This window comes from Corvus moneduloides, chromosome 21 (genome assembly GCF_009650955.1).
Source record: "Corvus moneduloides isolate bCorMon1 chromosome 21, bCorMon1.pri, whole genome shotgun sequence".
Classification (NCBI taxonomy): domain Eukaryota; kingdom Metazoa; phylum Chordata; class Aves; order Passeriformes; family Corvidae; genus Corvus; species Corvus moneduloides.
Genome location: NC_045496.1, coordinates 10,449,790 through 10,470,289, shown reverse-complemented (window position 1 = coordinate 10,470,289; position 20,500 = coordinate 10,449,790). Strand labels below are relative to the sequence as shown.

Sequence of the window (20,500 nt, the reverse complement as noted above, 5' to 3'; positions counted from 1 at the left end):
CCCGCGGCAGCGCGTGACCGGGGGGCGGGGGGGCTCTACCGTATTTACCAGAGCACGAGGCCGGGTACACCTACCGTACTTACTGTAGTTAACTCGCACTACACACGGCCGTGAGAATATTTACTATTTCATTCAGGTTAAACTTACATTAAATATCTTATTCAAAGAAGCTCCCGAAGCGGTATTTTGGCTGCGGCAGCACCGGGGCTGCGGGCTCGCTTCTGGCGGCTGGCCAGGCGTCCTGTGGTGCCCTCAGCGAGCAGCATCCCCCCGGTGCCCGCTCAGGTGTGGCCGCCGCCCTCACCGGTCTGCCCCGCCGGCTCCCGCCGCCCTCCCCGGCTCCGTGTCCCCTCCCGGGCTCTGTGTCCCCCCTTCCCGGGCTCCGTGTCCCCCTCTCCGCCCCTCCCAAGTCCGTGTCCCCTCCCGGGCTCCGTGTCCCCCCTTCCCGCGGTCCGTGTCCCATTCCGGGCTCCGTGTCCCCTCCCGCCGCCGGGGGAGGAGCGGAGCGGAGCGGGCAGAGGTGGCCGCGCTGCCCCGCCCCGCCGCGGCAGGTGAGGCGCAGGTGAGGGCGGGCAGCGGCAGGTGCGGCTCCGGGCCCCGCGGCCCCGCGGCCCCGCCATGGCGTACCGGGAGCTGGTGCGGCGCTGGCACGAGGCCGTGCGGGCCGCGGACCGCGGGCACTGGGACGCTGCCCTGGACACCTTCGGCGGCATTGCCGAGCCTCCGGCCAGGATCTGCTTCAACATGGGCTGCGTGCAGCTGCTGGCCGGGAGGCCCGAGGCGGCCCTGAGGGTGAGCGGGCCGGGCGAGCACCGGGGGAACGGGAGGTCCGGGGATGGGCGGCTCGGCTGCCCCGTGTCCGTCTCGGAGGGAGTGATGCTGAAACTGGATTTGAAATCCGGCGTTTCCGCGTCCAGCGGGAATGCGAGTGGAGATGTTGAAGGGTGATTGGTTCAAGGAAAAGATCTGGCAGAGTGAATATTAGAAAAGTTAAAAAGGTTGAGGTTAAAAAGGTGGATGTGACTGTTGAGGACGTGGGTCAGCGGTAAACTCAGTGATGCTGGGTTAGAAGTTGGACTTGATCTCTGAGGCCTTTTCCAACCTTAATGATTCTGTGATTCCATGGTTCTCTAAGTACTATGAAAACCCAGAAAAGTGGGAAATTTCAAAGTGTTGCAGAATAATTTTGAAACAAGATAGTAGAGAGTTCTCAAATTAGATACCAGAAACTGCATCTGACAATGTACCTCAAGTTTTGCTTAAGCTAAATCAGTTAAAATTATGTCCTTTAGGTGAATTTAGCTCATTATCATGTGAAAACCACACCTCTAGAGCTCAGGCAGCCTGATTCCAAGTGAAGACCTCAACCCACTGGACATGCACAATAAATTTAAAATGTATTGTAGCTTTAAATCAAAGCAGGAAAAGGATTGTCCAATAGCTGTTCAGTAGGCATGGATTTAGAAGTGAGATGGGTGTGTTTTGAAAGTACAAAAATGCTGCTTGGCGGTGGAGACTGCCAGAACAAAGCTGCTGTGCTGGAAAACCACCACCCTTGGGAAGGGAGAGGAGGTCCCCTGAGGAAAAGCCTTTTTGTGACAGCTCCTGGCATGTCTGCACATCCCTCCATCCATCCGTCTGTCTGTCTGCAGTGAGGAAATGCAGCTAAACCTTTCCTCAAGCAGCGTAAAGAAGAACTGAGGCTGTGCCGGAGGGGCTGGGGCAGCGCCGTGGAGCCCTGGGCAGGGCAGTGGCTGTTTGGGGCACAGTGAGCACATGGCAGTGGTGCCCAGGAGAGACTTTCCAGCCCCAGTCAAGGGGCAGCGACTGGGAAGAAGCTCAGCTCTACTTCTGTGTAGATCAACGGTTGTTATTTCATTTATGGCCCAGTGAGGCAGACGGTTCCAGCAAGGTGTGTGCGGGGTCACGGAGACACGGTTTCACCCTGCAGTGCTGTCCCTGTGCAGGCAGAGTCAGGGAAGGCTGGGCTTTCAGGAGCTGCTATCTCCATGTGGTGTCTGCAGTGATAAGGGAAGTAGGACACTCGGCTCTCCCAGCACACTGAACCACGAGCTGCTGCCAGCTCTGCGAGCACTCACCTCTATTTATCTGTGACCCTGAAGCACAGGTACTGACTTAGAGGCCACTGTGGGCAGCCCTGCAGCTTTCTCCCTCTCACCCTTTCCTTCCTCCTCACATCAGCCTTCCCCAGCCTGGCCAGTCCCGCTGCTCCCACTGTTCTGGCAAACTCTGCTTCAGGCTACAGTTTTCCCATTTTAAGAAGCCAGATGGCCAACGCAGCTTGTTTATGTTCAGTCCGTTGTAGCAACGAGGGGTAAAAACCTGAAGCTCAGCTCACACAGAGCCAAGACCCAAAAGATGACTGGGAGCTGTGTCCAGCCCCTCAGAGCTGGGCAGGAGCCCAGGGATAGCCTCCATGAGGGCAGCTGGGATATGGCTGGCTGGGTGTGAGTGCCTGGGCACTGACAGGACAGATCCCAACTGATCCTTGGGATGTGCCTGTGCTTTTCTCCTCAGGCATTCAATGAAACCATTGCGAAGGACAACTCCCTGGCTGTGGGCTACTTCCAGAGAGGGTTTGTCCACCTGCAGCTGGAAATGTGAGTGAAGTGCACGGCCAGCACAGTCTTTGCTTCTCTCCTTTCAGTCCTGCTTTATTCCTAAACCTAAATGATTCTTTGATTCCAAAATTCACTTCTTCCAGCAACCTTACAAGGTTCACAGGGTCTGCTTGGCCTTGGAAACCCTGTCACAGGTCAGCAAGTCTTATCTCTGATAAGAGCTGCACAGCTCTGGGGCCCCAGGGGTGGCTGACACATGACGTTGCTGTCCCACACACACAGAGACTCCTGGATGCCACAATGTTATGTTGCCATTCAGATTTTCTTTGGGAATTAAAAAAATGTAATTGTGCTGCTTGGTGTGGCTTCACATGAGTCTGGCCTTCCTAAAAATGCAGCCTGCACACTCTCCTGCCAGCAGACTTCGGGGGCCTGATCTCAGTCTCACTGATAAAATACTGAGATTGCTCCAGAAGTGTCATGGGATTGATTACTCATTGTTTCCACAATCACAGTTAAATCACAGTGACATCCTCCTCAACGAGCTGGGTGAAGTATTTTATAGATCTGATCTTACCTTTGAGTTCAGTTATTTTCTTTCCTGTTGTTTTCCTCATATTTTCCAGACCTTAACCTCCACAAAATGCCTGTCTTTATTTCTGGGAGGGAGTTAAAGTGAGCAGTTCTGGCTTCTCAAGTGGAGGGGCTGTGCCTGGGGCTGGTGGAGCCCCGGGCAGGGCTCTCTGGAGCTGCTTCACCAGCAGCAGAGCAAACGTGCCCCAAGCACAGCCACTGCAGGGGCAGCACAGCTGGCAGCTGCCTCCAGCACTCCTGGGCTCCTTCCTTCATCATAAGCTGCTCCCACCCACCCACACCCACCTGGGCACCTTCTCTTGGTTGGGTGCCCACTGCACAGCCCTTCCTGGACCCTTCCTTTCACCACCTGCAGCCTCAGTGGGCACCTGCGTGGATTTCAGTTGCATATCTGGTGTAAATTCAGACAAATTCCCTCCTTATCCTCAGAGGTTCTCTATATTTCTAAATTTTGAGGTTCTAAATCTTAAGTTCCTCAGTTTTGATGCTCTGGCCATGTGTGTGCCCTCCCTGCTCCCCATCAGCCAGGTTTCCAGCCCTCGATCCTCCTGGGACACCTGCTGGGACAGGCAAGGAGCTCCCAGCAGTGGATAATCTTTGTTCTTTACAAAGGTGACACGTGTCTGGTGCAGCTCTCCCTGCACAGGCTGCAGAGCAGAACACGTGTTACTTGCTAGTGTGATTTTTGAGCTTCTTAAACAGTCTCCAGCTTTTTCAGGCTCAGTTTCCTGTGCTACCTCTGTGTTGCAGGTATGAAGAAGCTCTCTCTGACTATCACATGGCCTTCAGTCACCTCAGACAAAATCCCTTCATCGATTACAAGCAGCTGGGGCTGAGGCACATCCTCTATGCCTGGGAGGTAAGAGTCAGCCTGGCTCAGCAGTCCTTCCACGCTGTTGGGGGTGTCAGTAGCAGGCATTAGTGACACAAGACTTTTTCCAGAAACTACATTAGAACTGTAAAGAAATTCTGCTTGCACTTTTTTAAAAGTAACTTAATCATAAAAGTTGTAAACCAACACAATCTCTGGAAAGTTTAGCAAATGATGCAGTTTGAAAAGTATAATTGTTCAGAGGAGGTGCACAGGAATTTGTATGTTGAGGGTTTTTTATCTTCTCTATATGTAGACAAAGTGGTGGCTGCCCCATCCCTGGAAGTGTCCAAGGCCAGGTTGGGCAGGGTTTGGAGCAAACTGGTCTATGGAAGGAACTGGGGATGGAACTGGGAGCTTTAAGGTCCTTCCCAACCCAAACCAGTTTGGGATTCTGTGTAGTATTTACACTTCCGTGCATGTAAATACACATCAGTTTCATGAGCTCCTCAGCTCTAAGAGCTGAGAGAGGTTGAAACACTGACAGATGAGAACAGAGCTGATGCATAATGCAGGCTCTGGGAAATTCAGGTGCGTGGAAGCCTCTTTCCAGCTGCAGCAACTGATCTTAATATTCCTTCTGTGTGTGAACTTACACCCTGTTTGTCCCTGTAGTGCTTCATCCTGCACCTCTTACTGCCACACAGAGCCAGCCTGCCACATCCTGTTCAAGGAAGCTCAAAATCTGAACTGACTGTAAATTTTTGTAATATTTGGACATATGCAAAGGATTCCTAGAAACTGTCCTTTACTGGAAGGGGTCATTAGTTTTTTCTGAGTCCACAGGCACAGACTGAAAGGCGGATACAGGAAAGAGGATTTAACTCCTTACTTCCGTGAGAGTGAGGAGTCATTGTGTAACTCCAGTCAAGCATCTCGGGCAATTTTCATGCACCTTATACCTGGCAGGAGGAAGCTATCCCTGGCATCCGTGGTATTACCCAAACCTCCCTGGCTTTAACAGCTTCAGTGCCACGGCGCTGCCTTCTCTTGGCAGTGAGCAGTTCCCTGGGAAAGGGGCAGGGCTCAGGAGTGTCCTGAGGAGGCTGGGGCCCTTCCTGCTGTGGACACACAACCCCTCACTCCAGGCATCACCAGGACAAGTGCTGGCACCGTGCTGGCCCTCCTGACTTGGGATCAGCATCCTGATTCAGCTGGATCTCCTTCTGACCAGGAGCTCATTCTTCAAAATCCACAAACATCATCTTCCAGCAGAATTGTGCCATCAGCTTTCCCCGTGTGTGGCCTCTCATGTGCTGCAGCTGACCTGCTCGTGGGAGATACATGCAGGGTTTGCAAACCCAGAAATGTTTGCCTCTTGCAAGGCTGTAGCACTTCTGACAGAGTGAGAGCTGCTGCCTCGCCTCCCCAGGAGGGCCCGTCCCTGCAGTTCCTGTACATGTTCTGGGTCGCCATTCCCCACTCTCCCAAACAGAGTCTTCTACTGCCATGATTAAGGAGTAAAGGAAAAGCATCCTGTGAGCTCCAGCCTTGTCCTGGGCAGGGCATTCGGCCAGGTACACACCTCAATTCCCAGCTGATAACCCTATCACAGGAGATAAGGAGCTGTTTGACAGCACTCTGCCTGTGGCCCAGCAGCTTTCCCACACACCAAGTGCTGGCCAGTGACAGGGAGAGATCTCCCACTCTCAAAATAGACCCCAGCTCCCCAACACCCTGTCTGCAGCACTCCCACAGCCTGCGCTTCCCCAGGAACACACTGACATGCTGCTGAAGGGTGACAAGCTACAGTTGACAATTCGCACATTCACAGCCCACTGCAACACGAAGTAGTTTCAATTCAGTTATTTTGCAGTGACAGGGAGTCAATTAAAAAGCCATTATGTATTTGCATGCAGAAAGAAACCCAAGAAAAGCTTCCTGGCCTTTCAGATGCAAGAAGGATCAGATTTAAAATGTGTGGTACCAGAGTCTTCACCTGCTGTCCCCATGTCTCTCCTCACCTTGACCAGCAGCTCCAGCACACCCAAGCTTTTATCTTTTTACTTTCTTGTTGGGTGGAGTCGCGGGAGACAAGCCTCACGGCATTGTGGTCAGCAAGTCTCGTTTATTGTAATAATCTACACATACTTATAGTACTACTAATTAGCTCATACATATTGCAAAAGCTGAGCTCCTTATTGGTGGGAGCTATTCCATGAGATCACTGTGGTCTTATCTTTTTCTCTTCCGTATGGTTTCTTTCAGCTTACTTATCTGGACTCACATCCTGTTGTTTATACAACTCCTTGCACAAGGATTTAGTATCCTTGCCAAGTCTGCATCTTTACTAATCCCGCTATGTCATCATGACCTTTGCTTTTTAGCCATTCTTCAGAAAGACTCTCAACACTTCCCCCGTTTTCTTTTTGCATGATCATAGTCATATTGACTGACTTCAAAATTAAATTTTTTACACATGACATTATACAGCTAAGCATAAGTAAACCAAGCAAAACAATTATTAGCAATAGCATTAAAGATTTGATTACACTTTTCATCCATCCTTCTAAGCCCATCCACTCTGTAAGTCCTTCTAATCCGAAAAATCCGGAATCTTTCTTTATTTTTTGGGAGTGTTCAATCAAATTCTTAATTTCGGCGTGGATGGACTTAGAATGATCCTCAAGATCCATGCAGCACATTCCTTCAAAGTCTTTACAGCCATGGCCGTGGGCTAGGAGTAAAAAATCTATAGCTGCTCTATTCTGAAGCAGGGCATGCTGGACTGAACTCAGGTCTTCTGCAAGTTCAGACAACACTTGGCTGGTACCATTTGCCTGTTTGACTATCCAACATGTCAGTTTTTCTAAGTGACGATGGGCTGGTGCCGCAGCTGCACCAGGAACAAAAAGGGAGGTAAAAAGCACTTCTAATTTGCTCCATAACGTGAGGTCATCCTCACATTCAGATGTTATAGTTTCTGCTAAAGACCTTTTCCATCGTATTCGGTGTGTAGCATTAGGATGGTGCTGTGGAAGTGCAAGACTCAGCTGGCCAAAGGTACAGGGCCCGCCTACAGGCTTGGATGGGATACCTGACCAGGCACGATTCCCACAAATTAGGAAAAACCCTCTGGGTAACTTTCGAGGGAAAAATGTTCCAGGGGCTGCAAGAGATCGATTTCTCACGGTAACGTTGCACCATTCTAAGTCCCACTGTGAAGCATTGCCAACAGGATTAATCAAGGTGGGGCTGGATGTATTCATTTGACAGCCACTAAGGCTGCCCTCTTGGCATAAATTGCGTGAACTATTAATATAGATACAGGCTGTAGCGTTAAGGGAATCAACTAGTTCTATTTCTTGTAGCTCAGGGCCCACCGGGAGTTTATCATCCCAGATATCATAGTCTAGTAGGCCATGAGTAATATTTTTTGTGGAATTCAACTGCCAAATAGGTTTGAACTGCTTCTGGGTCTCGATTACAAAGTTGCGCCATGTATTTTCTGTTAATGGCACTCCAACTAAGCATGTTAAAAATGGAGTACTGGGTGTGGCTAAGGAGGCACAGAATGTTGTGGTGTTTAATTCGCGTGCCAAGGAAACCCAGATATTATCTCTAGGGTCAAACACCTTAGGAGGGTAGGGAAGGTTGTGACCCATTACTGAGCCTGCGATTAGCAGCACGATGCTTAAACCGCCGGCAAACATGATCCCACTTTCTTGGTTCAACTTGCCACTGAATGGGGACCCCAATATTTAATTGGCAGGAGGATTGCAAAACTACAGAGTAGCTATTGGCCAAGATCTTTTTTGCTAAATGTTGTACTGACCACGCTAATTCTCTTAGCCTCAGATCTTCAAGATTTTCAACTAATTGCAAACTGTCAATGATATTTTTACCTGTGAGTTGTACCAATGCTCCTTGAGCCGTCTCACGGTACCAGTGAAAACTGCAAGACTGACACCAAAACCCTTCTGATAGATGTCGCTGGTGGACCCACCACTGTAAATTACAACCTCCGCAAAACAATCTTACCCACGCCTTATGATCACTACAATTACATGCAAAGCAAGCAGATTGGCAAAAGCGTAAAAAATGTCTCTGCAGATGTGGAAGGAGATGATCCTCTATCTCCTGTTCAGATTCCACAAGGAAGGTAACGCGAAACCGTTGCTCAACTTCCTGCAGGATTTGTGAGATCTTCCTCTGTACTCTTCTCGCCTTCCTCTGTTGTGGGTTGCTCATCAGTGACAACAGGCTTAGTCCATTTAGCTGGAACCCATAGGGGACAGTTGGCACAAAGTAGGTGAGGTTTTCATTCCTTGTGGCAATACAGTCCATTCAAATCGCTTGGCTGGTTCTCCTTTATTCAGGGCAGGTAAGGTAAAGGCGAAGCGCTTGGTGTCATCTGGATACAATGGAATAGTAAAAAAGCAGTCCTTGAGATCTATAATTAAAAGAGGCCAGTCTTGGGGCAACATAGCCGGATTGGGGAGACCAGGTTGTAGCGCCCCCATAAATTCCATCTGTTGATTTACTGCACGAAGGTCCTGTAGAAGGCGAAACGCACCAGACTTCTTGCGTATGACAAAAATAGGAGTATTCCAAGGACTGACGGATGTGACCGGGTGTCTCACAGCGATGACACTTCATGGGCCACCTGGAGCTGGGCGAGGACGTGCTGCTGCCGCTTGGAGAGGAGCAAGGGCTGCCATAACCTGATTTTGAGAGCTGATAGCCTGTTCTTTAAGCCCTTCACCTAATTTTTCTAAGGCTTGTGCTAAGAATAGTTGCGAGCCAGTGGGCATGGTCGCAGCTTTTTCTAAAAGTTGCTGGACAGTCCAATCCCCTGGGGTGGAAGTAATAAGGGCATGGGTGGCCTGATTGCCATTTTGTAAAAGGCATTGTTTAAGCAACGGGTCATGCATATGCTCTTGAACCCCAGCTTTTGAAATGGCTTCCATAACTTTGTCAACAAAAGAGCCTAGAGACTCCTCTCTGCCTTGTTTGATGCTCATATACATTGGGATCCCACCTGGGGCTCGGACCTTATCCATGGCTTTTTTAGCAACTGCCATAGCTTCCCGTAGCTTGGCAGGTCCTAGTGCCGCTTGAGCTTCTACTCTCATGTGATCCCCTTCACCCATGAGCTCAGCTACTCTAACACCTGTCAAGGGATCTGCCGCTGGCCTGGGGACAGCAGCAGTAACAGCGGCTTCCTCCCTCCAGCGAGCCTCAAAAAGCAGTCGCTGATGCGGGGTATACATGAGCTTAGTAATGCCTTTAATGTCAGCAGGAAGAAGGGTAAAAGCGTTAAAAATATAATCAAGCATCTGTTTCACTGGTTCACTGGTGACACCGTAATTCCCCACCGTTGCTCGGAGCTGCGCTCGCAGCTTCCAATCAAGATTAGTCACCTGCACAACACTGCCGCCCCCTTGTGGATTCGGGACAAATAGAACAGGGAGCGCCATGCTGTCTTGGGCAGCCGCTAGCATATCAGAATCACCCTTTTGTAAGCCGTCACGAGCAACCGCAGCCCAGAGTTCTCTATGGCCCCCAGCCATGGCCTCCGTGAGGTCAGACTCTGCCCCAGGGACAGGCTCAGGGCTAACAAAGGGGTTTCGCGAACGAGAACAGTCCGGCGGAGACGAGTGAGGCAAGGGCGGTGGCGGAGCAGGCTGCGGCGGCTCCCGACCCGGCTCAAGCGGCGGGGGGGGGGCCGCGGCAGAGCAGGCTGCGGCAAGGAAGGCGTAGGAGGAGTAGGAGGTGGGGGGAGGGGAGGCGCGGAAGGCGACTCAGAGGCAAGAGCCTCAGGGGGTACTTGAACCGCAGCAAAGGTGGGGGGATTAGGTGGGCCAGAGAAAACAGAGGCACTGTGATCGCCGTAATGACGGTTCCGATCCTGAGCAATCTTAATTTTTTCTGCCGCTTTTTTCTCTGCCTGTACCATTAAAAGTTCATTGTGGACAACTCTCCATAGTTTAGAAATCTTTTTAGCTGGCTTATCGTCATCTAAGACAAGGTCTCAAAGTTCATCCCCATACGCGCGCCACTGACTTAATTCATGAATGGAGTGGGGGGTCAGTGAAAAAACTATAAGAGCGCGCATGCGTTAAAAGAACGGGGAGGTCTTTCTCAAGATTAATTCCTTTAAAGTTACGCTTAAGTAAAAGAGCTTTAAAAAGCTCATATGCTGCTTGCCTTTCCATACTTACGGTACCGTTGCTAGCTCTCCAGGCTTCGGCAGCACGTATCGGCGAGCCCGCCTGTGCGGTCGCTCGGGCGCGGAGGTGATAGGCACGACACAGATGGGCGCTGCGTTTAGCCGTACGCAACCTCTTTCGCCGTCCTTCTAGCTGCAGGACCCGAACCCAACGCAACTCCCCCATCGCATAAGGCAACATCTTCTGTTCGGGCGCCAGATGTTGGGTGGAGTCGCGGGAGACAAGCCTCACGGCATTGTGGTCAGCAAGTCTCGTTTATTGTAATAATCTACACATACTTATAGTACTACTAATTAGCTCATACATATTGCAAAAGCTGAGCTCCTTATTGGTGGGAGCTATTCCATGAGATCGCTGTGGTCTTATCTTTTTCTCTTCCGTATGGTTTCTTTCAGCTTACTTATCTGGACTCACATCCTGTTGTTTATACAACTCCTTGCACAAGGATTTAGTATCCTTGCCAAGTCTGCATCTTTACTAATCCCGCTATGTCATCATGACCTTTGCTTTTTAGCCATTCTTCAGAAAGACTCTCAACACTTTCTGATTGTGAAGTTTTCCCAGCTATGCTGCTCAGAGCACCTCTCCTGTTGCTGCATTTGTGATATTTCAGTGCCTGTCCCTGTTTCTGGGCTGAGTTCAGCAGGATGTGTTGGGTGTCCCTTGGTCCCAGCCCTCTGAGTCCCTTCCCTGTGCCCACTCCAGGTGCTGTACAGCACTGCAGCAGTGCAGTGCCACCTGCAGCAGTGGCAAGAGGCCAGAGTCACCCTAGAGAAGGCTGTTGTGTGGAGACCTGAAAGAAGAACAGCAATCCTGGAGCTGGCCCTTGAGCGGGTGCAGGTAAGGCCACCTCCGTGAGTTCCTGGGCGTGCATCGGGCTTCCCTTCAGGGATCTCTGCTGAAAGTTGTCTGTTTGAGTGTTCCTGCCATCCACCCACCTGCCTGGCCACCTGCTAACACAGTCTAAGCCATTTGCACATGGTGCTCTGCTGAACCAGTGCCTCAGGTGATCGAGGAACTCCATCAGCACCAGGTGCTTCACTGCCCAGAAACACCATAGTGGAGAATTTTGGGATGACCTCTGAGGCTGGGGACGTTGCTTCCCGGTCCCTAATGTTCAGGAGCTCAGTTCCATTTGTGCTTGTCCTGCAAAACCAGTTGCCTTGTGCAGTGTTTCAAGTGCAGGTCTGGAGAGTCTCCCTTTTCATGGCACTGGCTGACTTTTTTTGAGTCCCTTTGGCCTCAGGAACAATTGGTGGAAGCTCAGATATTGATGTCAATCACTTTTGGAGCTCAAGTAGGGTGTGAAAGTGTTTCTAGGGCTGCTTCTAAGTAAAAATTTCCTGTTAGACTCCTTTATGATCTGGAAACATTTGCAAATCTCTGATTTGCTCTTCCTGATGGATTCATTAGTTTTCTACCTTCATGCTTTGTTTTTAATCTGACCATCTCTTCTGGCATCACATTAGTGCTTTTCTACTGTATTGTTTATATTTGCTATTGGCAGGCTACTCAGTGGCTGAACAGAGAAAACATTTGAAGTCAAATAGAAAAGCTGTTTAGAAGATTTGTTTAATAAACTTTCCTGCACTGCACCCTTCCTACCCACCCCATTCCAGCAGTGTCAGTCCTTGCCCCCACACTGGTGAGGGGCTGCTGAGCTCTCAGTTTGCTCCTGCTTTTGTGGAGCCTGAGTGGCCTTTGTTGAGGTCACAGCTGAAATTTTTGCCCCAATGTCTTCCTGGAGCTGCTCTTGCACACCTGAGCTGTATTTGCTTTTCAGTGCTCTGATGTTTCATTCAGTATGAATTGATGGCTTTTCCTTTGCCTGCTTTCCCCACCCCAGGACCACCTGTTTTTAGAGCCCATGCTGGTTCCTCTCGGGGAGCTTTTCAGACCACGAAAGAAGGAAGTTGAGCAGCTGGATTCAAAAGACTTCCTGGGTAAACCCAAGGTAACAGGCACATAATTGTCAAGATTAACAGCAGCAGAAAAAATCCTGCCTCTGCCATCTCCAGAGAGCAGTGATGTGGGGGGACCCAGAGCAGGATGGGCAGTGCTTGCAGCCAGTCCAGACAGCTGGGACACAGAAGCCAAATTTGTTAGAATTGCCCCCCCTTCTGCCAAAAAATGCACTTTGGCACTAACATACCTTCCCAGTCTTGGTCACTTTAAAGTCTGAAAGGGCTGAGCAGGTTCTCTGGGAACCTGTGGTTGCCCTTTTGCTGACAATGATATTTTTAAGAGGGGCACACTGTCCCAGCCTGCTGCTGCTCAGTCCTGCGTTCCCAGTGGGACAGGTGGGCACTTGGGGGACAAATGCTTTGTCCCATCCCTTAATTCAAGGCAGCAGAGAATTTCTCTGACCCCTTCTGTGACCAGTGCAGTCAGGACAGAGAGCTCCAAAACTAATAAAGGAAAGGGAAAGTAATAAATTCACATACTTTTAAAGAAACCTTGGAAAGACTGAAAAAAATGGGACACAAATGGTTGAAGGTGTCTTGGGAATCCAGCTCTGCCTCTCCCACTGTGTGCACAGCTCTACACTTTGCCTGACCTTGGGATGCCAGAAGGAAACAGGTCTGAGCAGATGATCTTGGATGAAGTTTGGGGGTCTGTTCATCCAGCAAAGATTCACTCATTGCTTTGTTCTCTGACAGGTGATCTCATCCATCATTCCCAACGATGAGTACATTGGCTTCGAGCCTCTCAGGCCTCAGGTGAGCAGGACAGGGCTGTGAAAGGAGGAATGGAGCTGTCACAGAGCTCCAGAAGGGGGCTTAGATCCAAACACCATCGGGGGAGGAGTGGACTCTTGGAAAAACGAGCACAATACCAGCTTGCATCCATGGGGATGTTCAGAGCCAGGCTCAGCACCAGCTGTAAGGCACTCAGTGATGGGAATCTCCAGCCCGTTGAAGAGGCATTTTTGACTCCTCACCATGTCAAAACAGCAGTGCTTTGCTGTGCTCAGCGTGTCTCTGCTCATCACTTCAGTAAATGTGTCCGTGTGAGCACAGCTGCCTTGCACTGTGCTGGGAGTTCCTTGGAACCAGGGCAGGGGGAAGAGATTTTTTTACTTCCTGATGAGATAAAGAGGGAGGGCAAGGAAGAGAAGATGCATCCTGGTAAGATGTGGAGCAGCAGACTTTTTCTGGGTGGTGTGGAGTGACAAATGGGGTCAAGAATAAAGATGAAATGGCACAGTCAGGAGATAAGGTGGCACTGCTGCTGCAGGAGGCACTGTTACAGACAGATCCTGTTGTTTCTCCCACAGAAACAGGGCTTTTATGAACCCAGTCCCGATGCTCTGCGGTGAGTGCTCAGTCCCACCTCGGTCTAGCCCTTCTCTCACTACTGTTCAGAAAGTCTTTTGTTCTCCAGAGTCTTTGTGTAAGACTCCGAGGGCTCCACGCCCACTTCTCACCAGGGGTGGAGTGAAGTACAAAGGCTTCTGTGGCTGCAAGGGACACTGCAGGTCCTCTGCATCCCTGCAAGAGCCTCTGGGCAGTTTGCAGGACTTGAGTGTCTTGGGAGACAGGCATGGATCGTGGCATGGCTGGGGAATGGAAGCAGAGAGGTTGTGGCACCTGCCCAGGTCTGTGGCAGAGGATGTTCAGCTTTCCCATCATAATTCCCAGGACAATTCCAAATACTCACTACCAGCCCTAATGTCCTGAGCCAAAATCACGTTCAAACCCCAAGGAAGGAATTTGTTTTGGTGATACTGTACCAGCAATACTTCAGGGCTGAGTTGAATAATTGTTTTGATCTTGACAGTGTTTATCAGTACAATGAAAATGCAGCTGCATTTGGCAAATCAGTGTTTCTCAAGCCCCTTTTGCTCCCAGTTTTGCTTTTTTGCTCCCCGAGGAGCAGCAGTGGAAATCACGATTTCCCAACACCCCCAGCTTAGAGCCCGTGCCACTGGGGTTGGTGCAGTGTGGCGGCTCAGAGCCGTCAGCACCAGCGCCCCAGGCCGGTGCAGTGCTCTCCTCTCCCCGCAGGGATGCCGAGTCCGGCTACCACCGAGTGGTGTCCCGGTACCGCCCCGAGGAGCCGGCGGGGCCGGAGGTGGCGGCCGGGAGCCTGGTGTTTGTGCTGAGCAGAGGGGCAGACGGCTGGGCCACGGCCATCCACGACGGGCAGGTGAGGGACACAGCCCCGGGGACAGGGGGGACACAGCCCCGGGGACAGGGGGGACACAGCCCCGGGGACAGGGGTGGGACACAGCCCCGGGGACAGGGGTGGGACACAGCCCTGGGGATGGGGGGAACACAGCCCCGGGGACAGGTGAGGGACACGGCCCCGGGGACAGGGGGGACACAGCCCCGGGGACAGGGGGAACACAGCCCCGGGGACAGGGGGAACACAGCCCTGGAGGAAGGTGATGGACACAGCCCCGGGGACAGGGGGGACACAGCCCCCATGGACAGGAGAGGGACACAGCCCTGGGGACGGGGGTGGGACACAGCCCCGGGGACAGGGGAGGACACAGCCCCGGGGACAGGTGGGGGATGCAGCCCTGGGGACAGGTGGGGGACACAGCCCCCTGAGCACAGTCCTTGTGCCACCCTGCAGGGCAGGGCAGGAGCTCAGGAGCTCCTTTCCACACCCCCCAGATTTCCTGGCACTGGGCTCTCACCAGCCTCTGCCATTCATCTCTGTAGATCCACAGGGGTGGCTTTCAGGCTCTCCACCATAGGGGATCCTATTGTGGAGTTGTAGGACACCAGACCTCACCAAGGCCCACCATTTAGAGCAGGATTTGTCCCCTGAGAGCTCTGATGGAGCAGAGGAGATGGGCTGGTCCTTACCTGGTCTGTAGTGCCTCTGTTAAATGAACTTTGGGGAGCTTTGGGGAGGGTTTCAGCTGTGCAGGCAGGTTTTATGACGGGCTCTAGAGAAGACCTAAGGACTTAAAGCCCAGCAAAGCTGACATCTTCCTGCAGGCCAGGGAGCTGTAGGGTAAAGAGGCTGAATAGAAACAGATAAATACAACATGGAAGATCTTTTGTTGGCAGAAGCCATTTCTCACCTGTTTACCTCAGTTTTTGAAAGAGCCATTTTATACCCGGATTGGGTTCAGTGAATGTATTACCTGCCTATCTTTCAAAAAAAGTCACAAGATTCTTCATAAGACTACTATAAACCAGTGAGGTGTTTGAGCAAGAGAGGCAGCTCTCTGAGGACTGGTAAAAATACAGAATTAAAGGTTGGGTATAAATGAACAGGTTTTTCTTCCTTTCATTTTTAAAAAGAACAGATATCCCCACAGCAAATCCTCTGTGACATCAGCATTTAGCATATTCCTAAGTGACACAGGAATAGGGATAGAGCCTGAAGCATCTGGAGCTAACAGAGAACAGTTACACAAGTATTTGGATGTGCCAGTTGACTGCTCAGTGAAGTGCTGGGTGAAATTCAATGTAGAAAAAATAAAAATAGATTCTCGACAGAAAAAAAAGCATTGTCAGCAAAAAAATTGCAATGCTGAGTTGAAATGAGCAGCAGTGATTGTCAAAAGATGCAGAAATGCTGCTGGACTGGTATCCCTGGCCATCCTTGCTGCTCTCTGCCTGAGCATCTGTCCTGGGAGCAGGGTGGGTGTTTCGCCTGTTCCACTGCAGCCACTCCAGCAGCAGCTCTGCTCCCAGCAGGAAAAGCTGCAGAAGGACCCTTGGAATCTGTCCAGCAGTTTCTGAGCACAGGGCACTGGGGTGGCTGGGGGTGACCCCGGGTCCCCTGGGCACACTGGTGTGGCCGTAGGGTGACAGGAAGTGCTGGGGCTGGGCGGGGTCACTGGGCTCCTCTCTCACCCTGCTCTGCTCTGTGTCCCTCTGCAGAAGCTGCACATCCCGAGCTCTCTCCTGGAGCCTGCCTCAAGGATGGATAAATGGGTGAGCTGGCAACCTTGCAACCAGGAGGAGGGAGGGACCAAGACATACATTTGGGACATTTATCTGTAAGATTATCACAGGATGGGACAACTGGAGAGTATGAAACACTGAGACTATTGACAGAAGACCAGATGCTCTTATGTGGGAAAAACAGAAGAGTTAGGAGTAGGAAAAATCCGTTTGACTCAGGAGAACTTCATCTCCCAGCTCCACCACAGGCATAGCCACACATAATCCCAATCATTTTCCATCTGAGCCCAGTGTGCAAAGGTGCAGCTCAGCCCCCATTTCCTGTGAGGGATTTTTCAAGCACATGGTTGTTCTGATGTCGCTATGATTTTTTAAATTGCTCTTTTTCCCCCTCCAAATGAATCCCTGGCACACACTTGGGCATTTGCTCCATGGATGTGTCACTGTGAAGCAGCCCAGGTGGGGAGAGGCCTCAGCATGGTGTGAGCAACCACCACCAACCCAGCAGGGAGTAGGGGGCCAAGGAAGTGTCCACAAACCTTTGCCCACAGGAGCCTGAGTGCTGCACCTCATCCAACCATTCCATGAGCTTCTCTCCGTGGGGCTCTCCCCAGGGTTACCCCCACAAATCTGCAGCTGGCTGCAGCCTGTCACACACCAGCCTTGTCCAGCTCCCGTGTTTTCTGCTGTCTCCTTTCTGATGCTGTTCTGTTGCAGAAGATCAGCACTGGGATTCCGCTTCCTCCTGCCCAGGTGCCTCCCAGCCGCCTCCATGCGAAGCAGAAGCCAGGTAAACCCTGGGCAGAGCCCTCAGTGGGTGAGGCTGTGCCCAAACGCTGCTCTTTGGGGGGTGTGGGGAGGTGCTGGCCCCACCGCAGCCTCTGCTGACTGCATGGCTTTTCCCCTGTCCGTGTTCTGTTCTGCAGATCCTCCTGGGGGAGAAAATGCCTCTGCTGGTGATGCCAGTGCCCACATGGACTCCGAGGTGAGGTGCTCCACAGGCTGAAGCTGGCACAGCCTCAGGAGACCAGGGCTGTGAAAAGTGCAAGACTCCTGCCCAAAATTCCTGAGCTGCTCCCAAATCACCAGGGAAAAACCTTCCTCCTTTCCCATTCTAAACAGAAGCCCCCATGTGGTCTTTCCTCCCAGTTTGCGACCATCCCACTTTGTAAGACAGCCCAAGGGTGACCTGTTGCCACCCTCCGAGGCACCAGGAGCACCAAACACATCAGAGTTCTTGTGCACACGCATTGCACCCCACTTTGCAAGAGGCAGTTGTCTTTGAAAACCCCGCTGTCCCTTCCCCCCCGTTTGGACACCGCGCAGGCTGGGATTGTTGGGGTGTCTGTGCAGGGCCGGGAGCTGGACCGGACGATCCCGGTGGTCCCTCCCAGCTCAGGATACTCCGATTCTCCGCTCTGACCGACGCTGTGTCCCCGCAGGTGCCCCCGAGGCGCGGGGAGGCCTCCCCGGGTGCGGACAGGCCGGCGGTGCTGCGGGCGCGCTGCGAGTGCTCGCTGGTGCTGCGGGCGGGCGAGCCCCCGGCCCTGCCGGCGCTGCGGGCCCTGCTGCGGGACCGGCTCGCTCAGCTGGCACAGCGGGGCACGCTCAGGTACGGGCTGTGGGGCTGATGGGGCAGCAGCCATTGCCCTCATTGGACACCTGCATCCAGCTGCCTCTGGGCTCCTGGGGACATTTATCCAGGGCCGAAGCCCCAGATCCAGCAGAGATGTGGGCACACGGTCTGCCTTGAGGGCAAACCTCACCTCGGCATTTGGGTTAGGCAGCAGCGTGATCCCCGTGGTGAAGCACATGCCGTTCCTCTTGTAATCCCCCTCCCAGTGTACATAAAGGGCTCAAGGAGGGCTGGAGAGGGACTTAAGACAAAGGCATGGAGTCATAGGACAAGGGGGAATGGCTTCGAACTGACAGAGGGCAGGGTTGGATGAGATATTAGGAAGAAATTATTTCATATGAGAGTGGTGAAGCCCTGGCACAGGCTGCCCACAGAGATTGTGGACTCCTCATCCCTGGGGCTGTTCAAGGCCAGATTGGATGGGGCTCAGAGCAACCTGGTGTAGTGAAAGCTTGCCTGCCCATGGCAGGGGGTTGGAACTAAATGGTCTTTAAGGGCCTTCCGAGCTAAACCATTCTATGATTCTGTCATTCTATGAGCCTTGGAAGCCTAAAGGATCTTTCCTAGGAAACTATACCATTGTCAAGAAAACAGGGGAACAGAAGGAAAAACTCTGTGTAGATGCAGCTGCTGCATACTGGGTGTTCTCCTGCTTGGCTCAGCCTTTGCAGTAACACGGATCAATGCAGAGTCAGGCAGAAGATCCTGGGGTGGGGTCTCCCTGACTGTGACACCCCTTGGGACGCACAGTAGCATCAGGACAGTTTAGGATCTTTCCCTCAAGTTAGTGTGTGAGGAGGTGACAGTGACTCCCCACAGTGCCATTTCTGCCTGCTGAGCAGGGGGGTGGCCCCATGTCACTGTGCAAGGGAACAAGCTCAGAGCTGGCCTGCAAAGGGGACTGTGAAGACTGAGGGTGGCAGAGGGCTGGGCTTGCCTCCAGGCTTGGCTTTAGAGGAGATGATTTGGTCAGCATTAATGAACCCTTGCAGCTACAGGCTCCCGGATGGCACAGAGCTGGGGACAGTGTCAGGACAGGAGGACCTGGGGAAGGTGTGGCAGCAGCTGACGGACGGCAGGCTGACGCTCTGCTGCCAGGTACGTGGGCTGGGACAACGTCTGTGCTGGGCTGGGCTCCAGCCTCTGCTCTGCCTTGCAGCCTCCATGCTGGCTTTTCCCTCCAGGACTCGGACTCCCACTCAGGCAGACCTGTTCTCTACCGGATGCTGGCTCAGCACTCTTACCTGGCACAGGGACCGGGGGACCTGGAGTTCAGCAAGGGAGATGTGCTGGATATCCTCTCTGAAGGTAGCTCTCCAGTCCTGCTGCTGGGCCAGGCTTTTGGAGTCTGCTCTGGGGGTGGATTGGGGAAAACATGGCCTCTCCAGTTCTGTCTCAGGTTCATACTCTCAGGAGTTACAGGCTTGCACTGGGTTTGCAGTGTTTGCAGATTTGCAGTTTGCAGATTCCAGACATGAAAACTCTCACTAACCCCACTCATATGGGCCAAGGCTCATTCCTACTCCTTTATGTTTTCCAGTGAACGAGGACTGGCTGGAAGGACGCTGCAATGGCAAGACTGGCATCTTCCCCAAATGCTTTGCTACCCAGGCCAGCTGTGGCTTCCTATAGCAAACAGGAGCCTTTTTCTGCCTGACTGCACCCCCAGGGGTGAGAGACACTGGTCCCAGCTCATTTGTGCCCCAGCCAGGAGCTCTGCTGTACCTGGACAGTGGATATCTCCCACACTGGGGTCAGTTCCAGCAGTGATGGCATTTCCTACAGCCTGTTCCCAGACCTGGCATTTTTACCTTGTGCTTACACTGCCAAAGATGTGTCTGTGCAGAGCAGAGAGCAGGGAGAGCGATCTGGGGTTTGGCTGTGGGAACTGTCCATGTGTCAGCTCCTCTGGGTAGGAAGATGTTCCTCTGGGTGGGAGGAGGTTCCCCTGGCTGGAAGTCTTCATCCCCTCTCCCTTGTTGCTTGTGTTTAGGCTGGGAAGGCTGAGCCTCACTCCCAAAGCCAAGGGTGGCTGGCTGGGAGCAGGGGGCAGAGCCCTGTTCCCCAGGCCCTCAGGTCACATAACCTTATCTCCACCAGCCAGAGGTGCTGCTCTTTCCAAAGGCTTTTGGAACCACTTTGCAGTGGGATTCATGGGATAACACCATGAGTTAGGACCACCATCTTCCATAGCAAATACCCTATGGACCTGACCATTCTTGGCCAGATGCCTTGGGCACTTTTCTTAAGCCTTAAATCCAAGGTGGGATCTTGGAGCACAGAGAAGAGGCAGTTGTGGAAAACCACTGTTAGAGCAGCTCTGGGTTGGGGGAGAGGCCTGGAGGCCCTGGGAAAAGGGCTGGCTGGGAAGTGCAGTGCTGGGCTGTGCTGCAAGGCCTGAAAGCCCTGTCCAATTCCTGCAGCTGGGCTGGGCTGGGCTCTGCTGATCTAAATAAAACACTTAAGTGCCTGGAGCTGGAACCTGTTCTGGATTTGGTGTCTTGACAAAACTTGGCTATGTAACTTGAATATAAAATAAACCCTGCACCAGAGTTGGCAACTCTTAAATCAAATTCCACTTGTGTTTTTCTGCTGAGATATGCCAGTAAGTATTTTTAAAGACAGCTGACAGTGTCTTTGGGAAGAGATTCTGTCACATACTACAAAAATACTGCACATCTTGCACACGGCAGGATACAGATGATGTCATCTCTCTGCTCAGAGTTAGGTGCCCACCACAGCTCTCCATTGGCAGTTGCCTCCCAGGGCTGTTG

General features: G+C 52.1%; 1 protein-coding gene and 1 long non-coding RNA gene across 6 annotated transcripts; one reads left to right on the top strand and one right to left on the bottom strand.

Annotated features, from left to right (window-relative positions):
* The first annotated feature begins 543 nt into the window (after positions 1–543).
* On the top strand, positions 544–20,314 carry NOXA1 (NADPH oxidase activator 1). Of its 5 annotated transcripts, none has more exons than XM_032130461.1 (15): positions 547–792; positions 2,539–2,621; positions 3,927–4,035; positions 10,926–11,060; positions 12,067–12,174; positions 12,881–12,940; positions 13,498–13,535; positions 14,228–14,369; positions 16,067–16,120; positions 16,811–16,880; positions 17,017–17,075; positions 17,533–17,702; positions 18,719–18,824; positions 18,911–19,034; positions 19,267–20,314. In XM_032130461.1, exons 1-15 carry the CDS (start codon positions 619–621, stop codon positions 19,356–19,358), a joined length of 1,524 nt encoding a protein of 507 aa, XP_031986352.1. In that variant the 5' UTR covers positions 547–618; the 3' UTR covers positions 19,359–20,314. The 5 variants fall into 5 exon arrangements, with proteins under 5 accessions (XP_031986353.1, XP_031986352.1, XP_031986355.1 ...); XM_032130460.1 differs by having other exon boundaries at positions 548–792; positions 16,808–16,880; XM_032130463.1 differs by lacking the exon at positions 547–792 and adding an exon at positions 1,564–2,128 and having other exon boundaries at positions 16,808–16,880.
* Positions 7,128–10,264, bottom strand: LOC116454213. Its single transcript, XR_004244039.1, has 2 exons — positions 10,212–10,264; positions 7,128–8,401 (listed from the first exon to the last, which is right to left on the bottom strand). It is a non-coding gene; the product is annotated as an uncharacterized LOC116454213 (long non-coding RNA).
* Positions 20,315–20,500: the final 186 nt, after the last annotated feature.